Raw genomic sequence first — 18,182 nt, 5'->3', positions numbered from 1 at the left:
GCAAGAGTTATTCTCTGCTGGGCTGCTTGTTAATGTCTTTGATCACATGCTGTAGAGGAGAAAGTATTGTTTGCTCCCCTTCTGTATATGCTGGCTGGACTATTTCATTAATGCAAGCTATAGGTTACCTATACTGGTCTGGTGAGGTGTTGTGATCCAGACTTATGGGTGGTTGTTGTGTATTATTGCTGTGAGCTGTTGTGGTGTTAACTCTTGTTGCTGCCTTTCTGCTCTTGCTTTTCTCCTTAGTCTCTCACTGTTTGTTTCTGTGAGTTTGCAATGTGTTGTGTCTGTCTTAGGGCAAGCACGCACTTTGCTTTTTACCTGCTTTTTACCTGCTTTTTTGCTGCTTTTTCAACTGCAGGGTTTAATGCCAAAATGGTTGTGTTCTGCTTTTCAAGCAAAGTCTATGGGAATTTGGTTTGCTAGACCGCACTATGCAGTTCAAACTGCAGCCTTTTTGTTGCAGAACTTTGGTCAAAAACTCAGCTTTGCAGTGCAAAACCCAAATGGCAAAAACAATTGACATGTCAATTGTTTTTGCCATTTGGGTTTTGCACTGCAAAGCTGAGTTTTTGACCAAAGTTCTGCAACAAAAAGGCACCTTTTTGAACTGCATAGTGCGGTCTAGCAAACCAAATTCCCATAGACTTTGCTTGAAAAGCAGAACACAACCATTTTGGCATTAAACGCTGCAGTTGAAAAAGCAGCAAAAAAGCAGGTAAAAAGCAAAGTGCGGTCGCACCCTAAATCTGTGTTTCCATCATATTCCTGCCCCTTCCTTCCCTGGGGGGATAACAGATTACATTTGGTCAGGCAAATAGTAAGGCACAGGACTCAGGCATCTCCATCTTCAGGGGTAATTGGGAGGTTAGGAATAGTTTAGGATCCCCTAGCGTGAAGGACACTATGGCAGCCCCCTATCCCTCATTATCCTGCACTCACATTGTGACAATCAATCAGATTATTTACTGTAGCACATTCCAGAGAATTGGTGCTAGGAATGGGAGATCCGAATTAACGAAGATGTAACTCTTAGATGTTGAAATTAGAAAACAGATTCAGAATACATTTTTTTCTAATTTAATTTCTGATGTTATGGTTTAAAAAAATAAATGTACTTTCAAGATAATATCATTAAAAATAATAACATTGTGTTTATTTTCAGCAGATAACTGTATTGGGAGTTCAGATGGAAATCTAATATCTTCAGAATTTATAACAAATGATGAAAGTATCACACATGATACATATGAAGAGCATGCTGTTGTCCCAGATATACCTCCAGTCCTTCCTCGGAAAGCTTTATCATCAGATCTTTTCAAACAAGTCCAAAATTCCAATTTATCACAGAATTGTAAGCAAAATCAAAGTTACAGAAGGGATGTGGAACATGAAACGGCTCCTACAAGGGAGAAACCATTTTCATGTTCAAAATGTGAGAAATGTTTTACCAGGAAATCACGTCTTAATATCCATCAAAAAACTCACCCAGGGAAGAAGCCATTTTCATGCCCAGAATGTGGAAAATGTTTTACTCAGAAAAAAACCCTTGCTAACCATCAAAAATATCACACAGAGGAGATGCCATTTTCATGTTCAGAATGTGAGAAATGTTTTATTCGGAAATCAGAACTTATTAGGCATCAAAGAATTCACACAGGGGAGAAGCCATTTTCATGTTCAGAATGTGGGAAATGTTTTATTCAGAAATCAAATCTTGTTATGCATAAGAAAATTCACACAGGGGAGAAGCCATTTTCATGCTTGGAATGTGGTAAATGTTTTACTAGGAAATCAAGTCTTGCTGACCATGGAAAACTTCACACAGGGGAGAAGCCATTTTCATGTTTAGAATGTGGGAAATGTTTTATTCAAAAAACAGCTTTTGTTAGGCATCAAAGATCTCATAGAGGGGAGAAGCATTTTTCATGTTCAGAGTGTGGGAAATGTTTTAGTCAGAAATCAAAACTTGTTCAACATCAAAGATCTCACACAGGTGAGAAGCCATTTTCATGTTCAGAGTGTGGGAAATGTTTTAATTGGAAATCAGGTCTCGTTTACCATCAACAAAATCACACAAAATGAACCATTATTATCTGCTGAATGTGGAAAATATAATTCTCAGAAATCAGATCTTGTTAAACATATGAAGAAGCCGCACAGGGAAGGAATCTTTTCATGTTGTGAATAATTGAAATCTTTAACTAGTAAATGAAGTCTTGCCGACATCAGAAAACCAACAGAGCGGAGCAGCCATTTTTGCTTTCAGAATTTGCCAAATCTTTTTATCATTAATTAGGTCCTGTTGTCAGATGAGTCACACGGGAGATGCCATCATAATGTACCATAATTCAAAGAGTTTTATCCTAAAAACAGGTACAGCTCTTGAAGTAAGAATTTGTGAGGGAAAGAACAATTTTCTTTCTTTTTAGAAATTATTGTATGTTTTTGGATCATAAGACACACCTAGGTTTTGAAGGAGGAATATAGGGAAAAAATTATCGCAAAAAATGTGGTCATGAAGCACTGTTATGGGTAGGATCTGCTGATGACACTCTTACGGGGATAAAATCCCCCAATTCTGTACTAATGTACCCAATACTGGGCCTCTTCCAGGTATATGTGTCTCCCATACTCGTATATACAGTATTTTTCGCTTTATAAGACGCACTTTTGTTCCCCCACGTTTTGGGGGAAAGTAGGGGGTGCGTCTTATAATCCGAATATACGGGGGGGGGGTTGTGTGTATATGTGTGTGTGTGTGTGTGTATATATATATATATATATATATATATATATATATATATATATATATATATATATATATATATATATATATATATATATATATATATATATATATATATATACTGCAGGGTCCGCTCTGGAGCGGTTCTGGGAGCTGGTGAAGCTGCGGGAGGGAGCCTTTGATCTCCTGCTCCCGCTCATATAATATGCACAGCTGCTGTCCATCACCATGGTGATGAAACCGCACTGTGGCGATGGGCTGGGGGAGCGGCGCATATTATATGTGACTGTGCTCGCCTTTGATGTCACATGCCTCCACTGTGTTAGATATGGCCCCTATACTGCTGCACATAGTAAAATAAAAAAATCTTTACTCACCTCCTCCAGCGCTGATCTCCCGGTGTCTCTGCTGCTGTCTGTGATCAGGCACGCAGAGATGATATCACTCTGCTGTGCCGATTACATGACCGGCGCCGAGAACCAGGAAGTGGAGGAAGCCGGAGCTCACAAGCACGGAGGGAGACACGAGGAGGGGCAGCGCTGAGAAGGTAAGGAAAGAGTGTTTTATTTTACTAAAAGCAGCAGCCTGGGGGTGATATCTAACACAGGGTGTTGTGTGCCAGCCACAGGGGGCCGTGTGCAGCAATAGTGGGCCGTGTGCCAGCCACAGGGGGCCGTGTGCAGCAATAATGGGCTGTGTGCCAGCCACAGGGAGCCGTGTGCAGCAATAGTGGGCCATGTGCAAGCCACAGGGGGCCGTGTGCAGCAATAATGGGCCGTGTGGAAGCCACAGGGGGCCGTGTGCCAGCCATAGGGGCCATGTGCCAGCCATAGGGGACCTGTGGCATCACTGGGGGACATGTGCCAGCACAAGGGGGCTATATTCAATATAAGGTGGCCATATCCAGATTAAGGGGGCTAATTTTAGGATGGGGGGCTATGACATATACCCTATATGATTTGTTAGACGGACACTGGCATTATAAGACGGACCCCATTTATTAAAAAATTCTCTATTCCGTCACCAAATTTGGGGGTGCGTCTTATAATCAGATGCGTCTTATAAAGCGAAAATACGGTATGTCTTTCATCCTTGTATATATGTTGCTCATCTTTATCCCATCCTGGTATATATGATCCCCATCCTGATATATATGTCCCTTGTCCTAGTATATATGTCCCCATCCTTGTGGGCCCATTCTTGTATATATTTCCTCATCATGCTGCACACATAAGAAAATAAATGATTATACTCACCATCCCTCCGCTCTCCCAATGCAAGGTGTTCTCTTCTGATGCTGGTAAGTGACTTTAGCATGTAAGCGGCGCAGCGCATGACATTACTGCCATGCGCCCCCAGTTACATGTGGACATCAGCTACCGGAATATTCACTGCTCCCCACACCCAGGATTTTTGGCTTGGGGAGCAGTGAATATTCATTCTCTAATATTAGACACAAGTGATCGCCCAGTCCCAGCAGTAAGCCGGCGGCTGGGTGATCATGTGTACCCAATATTAAAGAGAATGAATATTCACTGCTCCTCATGCTAATAATACTGCCCACCTCCTGGTTGGTGCTGGCTTCATTGCCTAGAGGTGGGCGGGATTATGGTGTGGGGAGCAGTGAATATTAATTTTCTTTTCTTTTTTAGCTGGCACACTGTTAGCCCTTTTGACAGCCTTTAGGAATATTTTTGAATAGTTTTGATACTGGATTATATTTAGATAATTCACTAATCTCAGGTTTCCCACTGCTTTATTTAATAAAAAGCGCAGCCCCAGATTGGAGATAGGAACTCTTAAGTATATCACATTGTATATAATTGCATTTCAAAACTTGTTGTTTTGTTAATAAATGCTTGTAAAATATATATTTTTCATGCCTGTCTTTCTCTATTGTCTAGATGTGATGATTTTGCCTCAGAACCTCTGGAGTTGAGGCAGAGCTGTAGGCATTTCACACAAAAATAGTGAGGGGAGAATTGAATCACACTGCATCCTAGATATGTGGAAGTTGTTAAGACGCTCTGGGCACAAATCATCAAAGGTTTGTTTTTTTTTCAAAAATCTTTTATTGAAGTGTATCAACGAGACAGGATACATAGAAAGTAAGTGCAATTGCACCATTACAATATAGACAGTAAATCACTCAAAATAGACCGCCCAAGCTCGACAACACGTGTCTTTAAGTATCTAGCAGAACTAAACTCAAGGGCGAACATAGGAACAAAAGTGTCTCATATAATGTGAACATAACAATCCTAGTATTTGCTACCGTATGCAGAAACTGTTTTTTATTGTAAATCTAAAATCACAGTAGTGTAGTAATAATAATAATAATCTTTATTTCTATAGCGCCAACATATTCCGCAGCGCTTTACAATTCAAGAGGATCATATACAAGCAAGTAACAGTTATGGAAAATACAATATTTAGAGGGAAAAAAAAACACACAACCCTGCTCGTGAGAGCTTACAATCTACAATGAGATGGGGGGAGGGACAAGGTACAAGTGTTTATTTACAATGACAATCCAGCCATTTCACGGAAATGGGGGCTAGAGAATGGTTTCCTGGACCAGTGGGCCAGAGCCTTGAGAGGCCTTTGGGTGCCATGGAGTTTGATGTGGAGTTATGTTGTGAGAAGTTGTAGAGGGACTCTGTGAATTGAATGTGATTAGGGAGTGTGATAGGCCGCCCTAAAAAGATGCGTCTTTAGGGTGCGTCTGAAGCTGAGTAAGTTGTAGTAAGAATTATAGAGAAAGGAGAGAGAAGAGAGATGGAAGGACAAAGAAAAGAAGAGAGAAGAAAAACAAAACAAAAAGGGGAGGGGGAGGGGCGAGGATGGTGCCATGTATTATTGGACCATAAATGGAATGTCACTTCCGAGGACCATTGAGAAATCAGAGGACTCTCTAAACATAATCCAATCCTGCCACGTGTGGAAAAACTGTTCAGATTCAGACTCACTGTGAGCCGATAATCTTTCCATTCTACAGATCTAATCCATCTCCAGAGACCAGTCCGCTATAGTTGGGGATTCCCTAGATCTCCAACGCCTGGGGATAATAGACTTGGTGGCAGAAAGAGAATGTTTAAGTAGACACCTTTTGATAGTCTTAAAAGACCCTGGGAGCATCGACAAAAGGGCAGTTTGAGGAGAAATAGGAGGTCGCTCACCTGAGATATGACTAAAGATCTTGAAGACCTTACCCCATAGTTGGTGAATCGAAGGGCATTCCCACCATATGTGCAACATAGTACCCTTGGCTGCCTCACATCTCCAGCAATTGTCTGATGGGGTGGGATAGAACCTCCGTAGATCGGCAGGGCACCTATACCACCTAGTGAGAATTTTGTAGTTCCTTTCCTGAAGTTTACAAGCCATGGTGAGTTTATGTGCACATAAGAAGGCCTTCTCCCATTCGCGCTGTGGAAAGGAAACATTCAACTCTTTTTCCCATTCCCTGACAAACCACAAATCTTTAAGATCAGGTATAGATATGAGGATATTGTAAATTTGGGAAATCGTGTGTTCAGGAGTCGAGGTTTGGATTAGTAGTTTCTCAAAGGCAGAATGCGGAACTCTGATTCTGGCGATCGACAGTAAAGATGAAAGAAAGGATCTAAATTGTAGGTAGGAGAACCATGGAACAGGGCAATCCGGACATAACGTTATCAACTCTTGGAAAAAGGGGACAGCTAGAGGGCCAACGAGGGTCTGCTGAAGTCTCGTTTTGGAGTTACGGGACCAGATTAGAAATTATCAACTCCCACTGCTGGAGGAAAGGCAGGGTTATCAAATAAAGGTGTCATCGGTCCAAGTTTGTCGGAGAGCTTATATTTAGCTACTGCTTTATTCCATACCCGAAGGAGATCCCTTGTCTAAAAGGAGATAGAATCTCTAGCCGGGCACGTGTTTCTTGGGATCCATGGCAAGGATGATAGACTCAAATCGGACAAAGAGGACTCTACAGCCACCCATCCCTTCTGGTCCGATCTGTGGAACCAATCTACCACCCTAGCCAAAACAGTGGCGATATAGTACAGGTGGAAGTTTGGTAACCCCGTTCCTCCTCTACTTTTGGGTCTGGTCAGAAATCTGTTCGCCAATCACGGTTTGCTCGTTCTCCAAATAAACCGATTACATGCTTTGTTTAGAAGTTTGAAAAATGTGCTAGGAAGGATGACTGGCACCGCTTGAAATAGATAAAGTAGCTTTGGTAAAATGTCTATTTTCAGGACGTTGATTCGTCTGAACCATGATAATCTGACCCTGTCGAAGACCTTGAGATCTGCTATGATACGATTTAATAATGGTTTATGGTTTTGGGAGTATATCTGGGTCAAATCCGACGAAAGATTAATCCCTAACTACTTTAGTGATGAAAGGCACCATTTGAACGGGAAGGAGCTTTGTACATGTCGCCGCCTTTCCTCAGGAATATTGATATTCAAAATTTCAGATTTTGCAAGGTTTACCTTGAAGTTACTGACTATGCTATACATATCAAATTGTTTAAGTATGGATGGAAGAGAAGGCTCAGGATCTGTGATATATGTAAGTCGTCGGCATAAAGTGCAAGCTTATGCATGCTATTTCCGACCTGAATACCATGAATATTGGGGTTTTGCCTTAACGCTACGGTAAGGTGTTCCATCACAATGGCGTATAGTAGAGGGGAGAGTGGACATCCCTGTCTAGTGCTGTTCTTTATGTTAAATGGGTCTGAATAATTTCCGTTGCAACGTATTTTAGCCGAGGGGTTTTGATAGAGTGCTAGGATTTTGCTTCTTAGGTCGGGGTTCAAGTTATTTTTGTGAAGGGCACTTTTGAGGAAAGGCCAGCTGACTCTATCAAAGGCCTTTTCTGCATCGACCGATAAGATGAAAACACCCTCTTGTATTTTATGCGCATGTGATATAAGAAGCATAGTTTTTAGAGTGTTATCGCTCGCTTCTCTTTGCGGGACAAACCCAACTTGATCGTTACATACCAGTCGAGGCAGAAGAAGAGCGAGTCTTGTGGCGATAAGCTTGGAAAAAACTTACAGATTGATTAGCGAAATTGGTCAGTAGCTTTGACAACGTTCTGAGTCTTTCCTGCTTTTGGAATTACTGTAATGTGTGCTTCGAGTGATTGTTTGGGGAAAGGGTTAGATACTGAGATTGCATTAAAAACCTTGGTCAGGAAGGGTACGAGTTGGGACGCAAATATTTTGTAAAATTTGGCCATACAGTCATATGAAAAAGTTTGGGCACCCCTATTAATGTTAACCTTTTTTCTTTATAACAATTTGGGTTTTTGCAACAGCTATTTCAGTTTCATATATCTAATAACTGATGGACTCAGTAATATTTCTGGATTGAAATGAGGTTTATTGTACTAACAGAAAATGTGCAATCCGCATTTAAACAAAATTTGACCGGTGCAAAAGTATGGGCACCTCAACATAAAAGTGACATTAATATTTTGTAGATCCTCTTTTTGCAAAAATAACAGCCTATAGTCGCTTCCTGTAGCTTTTAATGAGTTCCTGGTTCCTGGATGAAGGTATATTTGACCATTCCTTTTTACAAAACACTTCCAGTTCAGTTAAGTTTGATGGTCGCCGAGCATGGACAGCCCGCTTCAAATCATCCCACAGATGTTCAATGATATTCAGGTCTGGGGACTGGGATGGCCTTTCCAGAACATTGTAATTGTTCCTCTGCATGAATGCCTGAGTAGATTTGGAGCGGTGTTTTGGATCATTGTCTTGCTGAAATATCCATCCCCTGTGTAACTTCAACTTCGTCACTGAATCTTGCACATTATTGTCAAGAATCTGCTGATACTGAGTTGAATCCATGCGACCCTCAACTTTAACAAGATTCCCGGTGCCCGCATTGGCCACACAGCCCCAAAGCATGATGGAACCTCCACCAAATTTTACTGTGGGTAGCAAGTGCTTTTCTTGGAATGCCGTGTTTTTTTGCCTCCATGCATAACGCCTTTTTGTATGACCAAACCACTCAATCTTTGTTTCATTAGTCCACAGGACCTTCTTCCAAAATGTAACTGGCTTGTCCAAATGTGCTTTTGCATACCTCAGGCGACTCTGTTTGTGGCTTGCTTGCAGAAACGGCTTCTTTCGCCTCACTCTCCCATACAGCTTCTCCTTGTGCAATGTGCACTGTATTGTTGACCGATGCACATTGACACCATCTGCAGCAAGATGAAGCTGCAGGTCTTTGGAGGTGGTCTGTGGATTGTCCTTGACTGTTCTCACCATTCTTCTTCTCTGCATTTCTGATATTTTTCTTGGCTTGCCACTTCTGGACTTAACAAGAACTGTACCTGTGTTCTTCCATTTCCTTACTATGTTCCTCACAGTGGAAACTGACAGTTTAAATCTCTGAGACAACTTTTTGTATCCTTCCCCTGAACAACTATGTTGAATAATCTTTGTTTTCAGATCATTTGAGAGTTGTTTTGAGGAGCCCATGATGCCACTCTTCATAGGAGATTCAAATAGGAGAACTACTTGCAAGTGGCCACCTTAAATACCTTTTCTTATGATTGGATACACCTGCCTATGAAGTTCAAAGCTCAATGAGGTTACAAAACCAATTTAGTGCTTTAGTAAGTCAGTAAAAAGTAGTTAGGAGTGTTCAAATCAAGAAATTGATAAGGGTGCCCATACTTTTGCACCGGTCAAATTTTGTTTAAATGTGGATTGCACGTTTTCTGTTAGTACAATAAACCTCATTTCAATCCAGAAATATTACTCAGTCCATTAGTTATTAGATATATGAAACTGAAATAGCTGTTGCAAAAACCTAAATTGTTATAAAGAAAAAAGGTTAATATTAATAGGGGTGCCCAAACTTTTTCATATGACTGTATATCCGTTGGGTCCTGGACTTTTGTTATTTGGGGCATCTTTTATAATTTGAAGAACTTCCTCTTCTGAGAAAACTTGCCCAACAGAAGAGGAGATATCATCAGCGAGAACAGGTAAGGCCGTGTCTTGTATGTATTTATCAATCTTTGCCTGGTGTCGCAAGGAGGGAGTATTAGCTTGTTGCCCATCGATATTGTATAAAGTCTCGTAATATTCTTTGAAAGCATTTGAAATCTGCTGAGGGTCATGTACTAAAGGCTACTTTACACACTGCGATATCGGTCCCGATATCGCTAGTGTGGGTACCCGCCCCCATCTGTTGCGCGACACTGGTAAATCGCTGCCCGTGCCGCACAACAGCCGTCACACATACTTACCTGTCCGGCGACGTCGCTGTGACGGGCGAACCGCCTCCTTTCTAAGGGGGCGGTCCGTGCGGCGTCACATCGACGTCGCTGAAGCGTCACTGAACCGCCGCCCAATAGCAGCGGAGGGGCGGAGCTGAGCGGGACGTAACATCCTGCCCACCTCCTTCCTTCCTCATAGCGGCCGGGAGGCAGGTAAGGGAAGCTTCCTCGTTCCTGCGGCGTCACACGCAGCGATGTGTGCTGCCACAGGAACGAGGGACAACTTCGTTACTGCTGCAGTAACGATTTTTAAGAATGGACCCCCATGTCGCCGATTAGCGATTTTGCACGTTTTTGCAACGATGCAAAATCGCTTATCGGTGTCACACGCAACGTCATTGCTAATGCGGCCGGATGTGCGTCACAAATTCCGTGACCCCAACGACTCCGCATTAGCGATGTCGCAGCGTGTAAAGCCCGCTTAACTCATTTGTTCCCGATTGAATTTTAGGGATAAAAGTGTTTAGTAGCCTAGGATGTATGCTTTTGGATAGGGACCCCCCACATTTATCTGAAAATTCGTAAAAGAATTGTTTTATCCTTTCTCTTTGGTGCAAGTAGACCTGATCAAGCAAAAGTTCAAGATCTTCCCTCTGTTTGTTAAGATTAATGAGAATTTCGGGAGTTGCATTTTGTTTGTGTTTTTGCTCTAGTTTGTGAATTTGGTGGAGGAGCCGGTCATTTTGGAGAGCTTTCTCTTTTTCCATTCTGGAACCCTCCCTTATAAGAGTCCCTCTGATAACGCATTTAAGAGCTTCCCATTGGATTGGCATCGGGGTCTTATCCGCCTGATTATTGCAGAGGAAATCCGCAATTGTGGTCTCAACTGTTTGTAATGCAATATTATCAGCTAATAAATTGGAGTTCAAACGCCACTGCCAGATACGGGTAAAAGCGTTTGGGGGCGGAAAGGTAAGAAAAATAGGGGCATGATCCGACCAGGTCATCAGCCCGATCGAGGCGGACGGAGCCCAACTTAACAACCGGTGGTCTATCATAAAGTAGTCGATCCTGCTATAGGAATTGTGTACTGCGGAGAAGTGTGTGTAGGCTCTATCTTTGGGGTGTAGTATGCGCCAAATATCTACTACCCTCTCTTGAAAAAGTGATTTTTTGAAAGAAGCAATCTGTTTTGGGGTCACAGATGACTTACCAGTGGATGAGTCAGATAACCTGTCCATGACCATGTTCAGATCACCTCCGATAATCAGCAGACTCTGTTTCAATCCCTCCAGCCTCCTCAGGTAACGCTGTCCAGCTTCAGTTTGACCCTTATTTGGGAGATAAATGTTAGCTAAAGTATAGATTTGATTTAAAATTGAGAGTTTCAGCAGCAAAAATCGATCATTTATATCTATCTCCGTGTCCAGCACCGTGCCCTGAAAATTTTTGTGAATTGCGATACTGACTCCTTTGGATTTGGAATTAGGGTTTGATGCATGAATCGAGGTAGGATAGTACCTGTTCTTGATCTCCAGAAAGTGGCCAGTTTTGAAATGAGTTTCTTTTAGAAAAAGTATTTGAACTCCCATCTTGTGCATCCCATAAAGAATCTGGGAGCGCTTTTGTGGGATGTTGAAACCCCGGACATTGAAAGATGCTACTTTTATGGAGGCCATCTTTAGTGCCCACAGCGAGAGAGACCAAGGGCAAGAGGACTACAAACGGTTAGGGTTGTGGCACCCCAGGAGAGGGGGAATATAAAAAAAAAAAGAGGGGGAAGAGACAGAAAAGAAAGAAGTAAACAGAAAAAGGTTAAAGCCTATAAACAAAGCTAGGCCAAGTTCTCGCTCCTAGGTCGAGAACCTTCACAGGGAGAGTTCCTTAGCGAGGCGCAAAGGGAACATTCCTCCCTTCAGGAAAAAGGACTTGTGTATAAAACAAGTCGCCCTAAGTGGGGTGTGTCTTACAAGGCAACATCATAAAGCTCCCGGAGGGTCTCAACAGGAAGAGCAGTCCATATAACAAATATGTAGCCAATAAACAAGCATCACTGGTTAAGGATGATCAGTAACAAGATCAATCCTGTGACCAGTTAATGTTAAGTATTAAATACTACATCATACCAACTTATGATACTTGGGGAAAAGACAGGCAATACCTAGATGCATGTAACTTTAACTACTCAAAGATACCGGATATGCCGCCGCCTTTCTGTTCTAAAGTGCAGTTCCCCAAGCACCAAACATAACATATTTGGAAAATGGCAGTCCCTTGCCCACCTCTCGCAGAAATCAGATATGTGTCATGTGATTTTTTTTTTTTAGCAAACTTCACAAAGCAGCTAAATCCAGAGCACCAATCCGGGATCAAGTGACTCCGGTCACACCAGAACCTGATGGTGTATGTTCAGGGTCTCATAAAGTCACTCATTGCTCGGTTATACGTGATCGGACCGGGGGTTGGCGTCTCTTCCGCTGTGGTAAAGCCGGACATCTGCGAGCTACATTCGGACCTGTGGAAGCAAATGGCTTTATAGGCCAGTCCGAAATGGTAACCTCAGGGAGATTCAGATCTTCCAGGAAGGCTCGCAGGCCCTGGGGGTTCCTAAGGCAGAAGAAACTCTGCTGATTGCGAACCTGAAGCTGGAAGGGGAATCCCCACGTATATGGGATATTAGTCTCCCTCAGGACGTCCAGGAGTGGTCTCAGCAATCTTCGCTTCAGCAAGGTCGCCCTTGATAAGTCCGCTAGAAAGTGGATCTGTGCTCCGTCAAAGTCCAGCGGGCCTTTGTTGCGGGCTTGTCGCATAATCTCCTCTTTTAGGTCATAGTAGTGGATCCGACAAATGACATGCCTGGGGTTGTTGGGATCGTTAGAGCGGGGTCTAAGAGCCCTGTGGGCCCTATCAAATATTATTTCCTCCTCTTGTGGTCTCTCCAGAAGGGTGTTAAAAAGGCCTTGGAGTGTGGGGATCAGGTCTGACGCTCCAGTGCCAGTCCCCGAATGCGAATGTTGTTATGTCAGTTTCTATTTTCCAAGTCCTTTACTATGCCGAATAAGGAGGTTATTTGTTCGGAGTGTTGTTTAACCAGCTTTTGTTGAGATGCCTAATTCTCCTTGACAACCGACACGGAGGTTTCAAGCTCTGTCACTCTGTCTGATACCTGCGTTACCGTATCTCTGAGGCCCTGTATCTCTGTTCTACATATGTTTTCCAACCGAGAGATGTATCCCTCCATATCCAGCTTGGTGGAGATCTCAGCCATCTGAGTCCACAGGTCTTTTATCTCTTCCATCATGGGATTTTGTGCTGGTGAAGCTTGAGATGCCAAGGGGGATGTAGATAGGTGGGACCCCAAAGCAGTGCCACAGTTGGGAGGCGAGCACTCAGCATCTTGATTACACATTGCTGTGTCCTCTGATCTTTGGGGGGGGGTAATGCAGACATATCCATTTCATTAGGATATTGTTGCGAGGCTGTATTATCTACCAGGAACTTCTGAATATCACCGTCTCTGGAGGTAGACGAGGAGTTAGATGGTGATGAGATGGTTTTCTGCTTTTCCTGACCATAGCTGTTTCTGAGACTATATTGCTGTACAGGATATTAGGAAACTGACTCAGTAAGGCTAGGTTCACATTTCCGTTGTTTTGCATCAGTCACATGCGTTGCTTGACGCATGTGACTGATGCGTTGTACAATGGATGACAAAGAACAGAATTTTTATTGTCGGACTCCGTTGTGTGCGGGGAGCGAAGCACGAGGGGGCGGAGTTCGAGGTGGGTGGAGCCGAGCGGGGCCGTGGCGCTGAGGACATCAGAGCTGCGGGACTGCAGGGCTGGGGACAGGTGAGTGTGAGTGTGTGTGTGTGTGTATACATGCGGAGTGCGGGAGGGGGCGGAGCCGAGCGGGGAAGTGTCGGGCTCCCTGCACACGTATCCATGGTAAATATCGGGTAACTAAAAGCAAAGCACTTTGCTTGGTTACCCGATATTTACACTGGTTACCAGCGTGCACCGCTTAGCGCTGGCTCCCTGCACACGTAACTAGTGTAAATATCGGGTAACTAACCAAAGCTCATTGCTTAGTAACCCGATGTGTATCCTGGTTATGTGTGCAGGGAGCCAGAGAGAGCATGCGCAGCGAAATCCTACAGATTGCGCTGCTCAAAAAACGTTACAGGCTGCGTTCCTTCCGCCCCGCGGTCAGTCATTCCACGACTGATCAGTCAGTCGGAGAGTGCAACGCAGCATCATCAGTCACAATCCGCCGCTCATGCAAGTCTATGGGAACAACGGAATCCGCTAAACGGATTCCGTTGTTTACCAGAGCAGCGGATTGTGACTGATACAATTTAACGGAAGTGTGAACCTAGCCTAAGCCTGTAATGGAGTTAAGATAGTAATGTGCAGCTATGTCTTCCTGTCTGCCAGGGTGTAGGATTACACACTACGATATTGTTAATGTTTTATCGTCGGGGTCACGTCGTTAGTGACGCACATCCGGTATCATTAACAGTATCGCAGCGTGTAACACTTACCAGCGACCTTAAACGTCCTCCAAAGTGGTGAAAATCGTTCACCACGGAGAGGTCGTCCTAAAACCAAAAATTGTTAATTGTTGTTTATAGATGTTGTTCCTTGTTACTGCAGCAGCACACATCGCTGTGTGTGACACTGCAGGAGCGAGGAACCTCTCCTTACATGCGTCCCGCCCGCAATGAGGAAGGAAGGAGGTGGGCGGGATGTTCGTCCCGCTCATCTCCGCCCCTCTGCTTTGATTGGCCAGCCGCTTAGTGACGTCGCGGTGACGCTGAACGCACCTCCCCCTTGAGGGAGGGACTGTTCAGCAGTCACAGCGACGACGACGACCAGGTAAGTGCATGTGACGCTGCTGTAGCAATAATGTTCACTGCGGCAGCGATAACACGATATTGGATGCATGACGGGGGCGGGTGCTTTTGTGTATGATATCGCTAACAATTGCTAGCAATATCGTAGCATGTAAAGCCCGCTTAAAGGTACCGTCACACTAAGCAACATCGCTAGCAACATCGCTGCTGATGCACAACTTGCTAGCAATGTTGCTTAGTGTGACATCCAGCAACAACCTGGCCCCTGCTGTGAGGTCGTTGGTTGTTGCTGAATGTCCTGGGCCATTTTTTAGTTGTTGCTCTCCCGCTGTGAAGCACACATCGCTGTGTGTGACAGCGACAGAGCAACAACTAAATGTGCAGGCAGCAGGAGCCGGCTTCTGCGGACGCTGGTAACCACGGTAAACATCGGGTAACCAAGAAGCCCTTACCTTGGTTACCCGATATTTACCTTCGTTACCAGCATCCGCCGCTCTCAGCTGTCAGTGCCGGCTCTTGCTCTGTGCACATGTAGCTGCAGTACACATCGGGTAATTAACCCAATGTGTACTGTGGCTATGTGTGCAGTGAACAGGGAGCCGGCACTGGCAGTGTGAGAGCAGCGGACGCTGGTAACGAAGGTAAATATCGGGTAACCAAGGGAAGGGCTTCTTGGTTACCCGATGTTTACCGTGGTTATGTCATGCTCCCCGTGTCCCAGCACCGCTCCTTACCCACTAATCCAGTCCATGTGTTCACCAGTCATGGCTGCCGCTCCCGCTCTTGCTCCCCTGAGTCCTGTTCCTGGTCTCAGGAGTCTGACTCTGAGTCTTGGCCTCATGGTTCTGTATAGGACCGGGCCGCGCCCACTCTCCTGGTCTTATAGGCCCAGCACACCTGCAGCAGGAAATGACATGAGGCTGTGCTGGGTATATAAGACTTGCCTTTCCATGTGGGCAGCGCCTGATCAACGTGTCTTGTAGCTAGTCTTATGAGCTAGGTGCTCAGGTTCTCTGGTACCGTGTCCTGTGGACTTCTTGTCCTTGCTCCTTGGTACCTGTGCCTGATTACATTACTGTCCTAAAGAACTCTGTGACTCTGGTGACCTGTTTATACTTGTCTCTGCCACGTCCGCGCTCCGGCTGCCGTGTACCCTGCCCTCCGGTGGGGTGCAAGGTCCAGTGGATCCACCTCCTGGGCCCACCAGCCTTCCCGGCCCTGACAGATTGATCAGTCCATGGATCCCGCTGGAGCGCAAACATCAGAGCTGGCTGAGCTGCGCCAGGAGCTGGCACAACAGCGTGAAACCCTGACCCGGATGCTGAAATTCATGACGTCCGTGGACCACCGGTTGTATACGCTGCAGACTGCCGTCTCGTCCACTCAGCAACCAGTCTCCAGGTCCAAACTAGTTTCCTCCACGACCTCGCAACTTCGCCTCGCTGCTCCGCCTCGCTATGCAGGGGATCCCAAGTCCTGCCGAGGCTTCCTGAACCAGTGCTCCCTGCACTTCCAGTTGCTCCCGCACTTGTTTGCCTCAGACCAGGCCAAAGTGGCGTTCCTGATGTCACACCTGGAAGGCGAAGCCCTGGCCTGGATTAACCCCCTGTGGGGAAAACGAGGATCCTATGATTACCGACATCCAGGAGTTCCTGCGAGCCTTTAGGGGCACCTTCGACGAACCCGGACGAGCTACCGCAGTGACCTCTACGCTCCTCCGGCTACGCCAAGGGACCCAAACAGTCGGCCAATACGCCATCCAGTTCCACACGCTCGCTTCGGAGCTGGGCTGGAACAATGAGGCCTTAACAGCGGCCTTTTGGGAGGGTCTCTCTGGTCGTATTAAAGACGAACTAGCCGGCCGTGATGTCCCTCACACCCTGGACGCTTTGATTTCCCTGGCCGCCCGGATTGATCTCCGCTTTCAGGAGCGTACCAAAGAGAGAGTCCGGGAGAAGCGACCACCTTGCCATGCCTTGCCCCCGCAGAGACCTACCGTTCCCTCGTCCCTGCCTTTCCGTGACTTATCGCCAGAACCCATGCAGGTGGACCGTCTGACCCAGGCCAAGCAACGCCGTGCAGAACGGCTTGCCCGGGGCCTGTGCTTCTATTGCGGAGACGGGTCACATATGTTACGTTCTTGCCCGGAGAAACCAGATAGACCCCAGGTCCAAGGGATGGTGGGAACCGCCACCCTTGCCACCGAAATCCCTTTGGTTCCAGTGAAACAGACTGTACGGGTGACGACAGAGGGGACCCAGTTTTCAGCTGAGGCCCACATCGATTCCGGGGCAACAGGCAACTTTATTCACCAGGCCACGGTAGACAAATACCAGGTCCCTGTCACTCCGCTGAAGAAGCCTCTCTGGTTCGCCTCCGTAGACGGCATACCGCTCTACAAACCCGTCCGGTATACCACCGAGCCCGTAACCCTCCGGGTTGGCGCTTCGCATACCGAGACTATAGCCTTCTATGTCATCCCAAGAATGGCTCCTGAGCTCCTGCTGGGTCTGCCCTGGCTTCAACTCCATGACCCTGCCATTAGTTGGCGCTCTGGCGCTATTACTCGCTGGGGGCCCTTGTGTCATGACCACTGCCTACAGCCCATTCCTCGGCCCCTGTCACCTGAACCTGTTATGCCGCAGGAAGAGGAAGAGGTGACGACGCAGTCCAGTGCCGTACCACAACTCCTGTCACTTGTACCTGTGGTGCCACCGGAACCAGAGGAGACGACGCACTCCAGCGACGTTCCACCATCCCTGACAATTGAGACTGTGGTGCCACCGGAACCAGAGGAGGCGACGCACTCCAGCGACGTTCCACCGTCCCTGACAACTGAGACTGTGATGCCACCGGCTACCGAGGAAGAGACATTGTCCTGTATCTGGTCCGAGGCGCCCGATCCGGTCGTCCAGGACTCCAGTCCTGCTTCTGACTGTCTCCCCCCGCTTCCCGTTGCCCCCGTTGCCACTGCTGGTAGATCGGCTAGGCGTCGTGCGGCCAGGAAGGCGGTACGGGATCAGCGGTCCTTCCCTGCCTTTGTGTTGGATCCTGGTCCGGTGACTCGATCCGGGGTGCCCCTGGGGTTCTGTGCACGGAGGGGGGGGCATAGAGGGGGGGTACTGTCACGCTCCCCGTGTCCCAGCACCGCTCCTTAGCCACTGATCCAGTCCATGTGTTCACCAGTCATGGCTGCCGCTCCCGCTCTTGCTCCCCTGAGTCCTGTTCCTGGTCTCAGGAGTCTGACTCTGAGTCTTGGCCTCATGGTTCTGTATAGGACCGGGCCGCGCCCACTCTCCTGGTCTTATAGGCCCAGCACACCTGCAGCAGGAAATGACATGA

At 46.1% G+C, this 18,182-nt stretch overlaps 1 protein-coding gene across 1 annotated transcript in view; it reads left to right on the top strand.

The window, feature by feature from the left end:
* Window positions 1–1,492: 1,492 nt before the first annotated feature.
* Window positions 1,493–18,182, top strand: part of LOC142258899 (uncharacterized) — a 91,240-nt gene continuing 74,550 nt past the window's right edge. The window contains 5 exon segments of the mRNA XM_075331458.1: window positions 1,493–2,087; window positions 2,303–2,379; window positions 9,693–9,751; window positions 10,699–10,877; window positions 12,313–12,467. Coding sequence (XP_075187573.1) covers window positions 1,585–2,087; window positions 2,303–2,379; window positions 9,693–9,751; window positions 10,699–10,877; window positions 12,313–12,467 — 973 coding nt within the window. The 5' untranslated portion in view covers window positions 1,493–1,584.

Source organism: Anomaloglossus baeobatrachus (genome assembly GCF_048569485.1).
Source record: "Anomaloglossus baeobatrachus isolate aAnoBae1 chromosome 5 unlocalized genomic scaffold, aAnoBae1.hap1 SUPER_5_unloc_17, whole genome shotgun sequence".
NCBI lineage: Eukaryota > Metazoa > Chordata > Amphibia > Anura > Aromobatidae > Anomaloglossus > Anomaloglossus baeobatrachus.
Note: the sequence above shows the minus strand (reverse complement) of the source record. Positions and strands in the feature narration are given on the sequence as shown.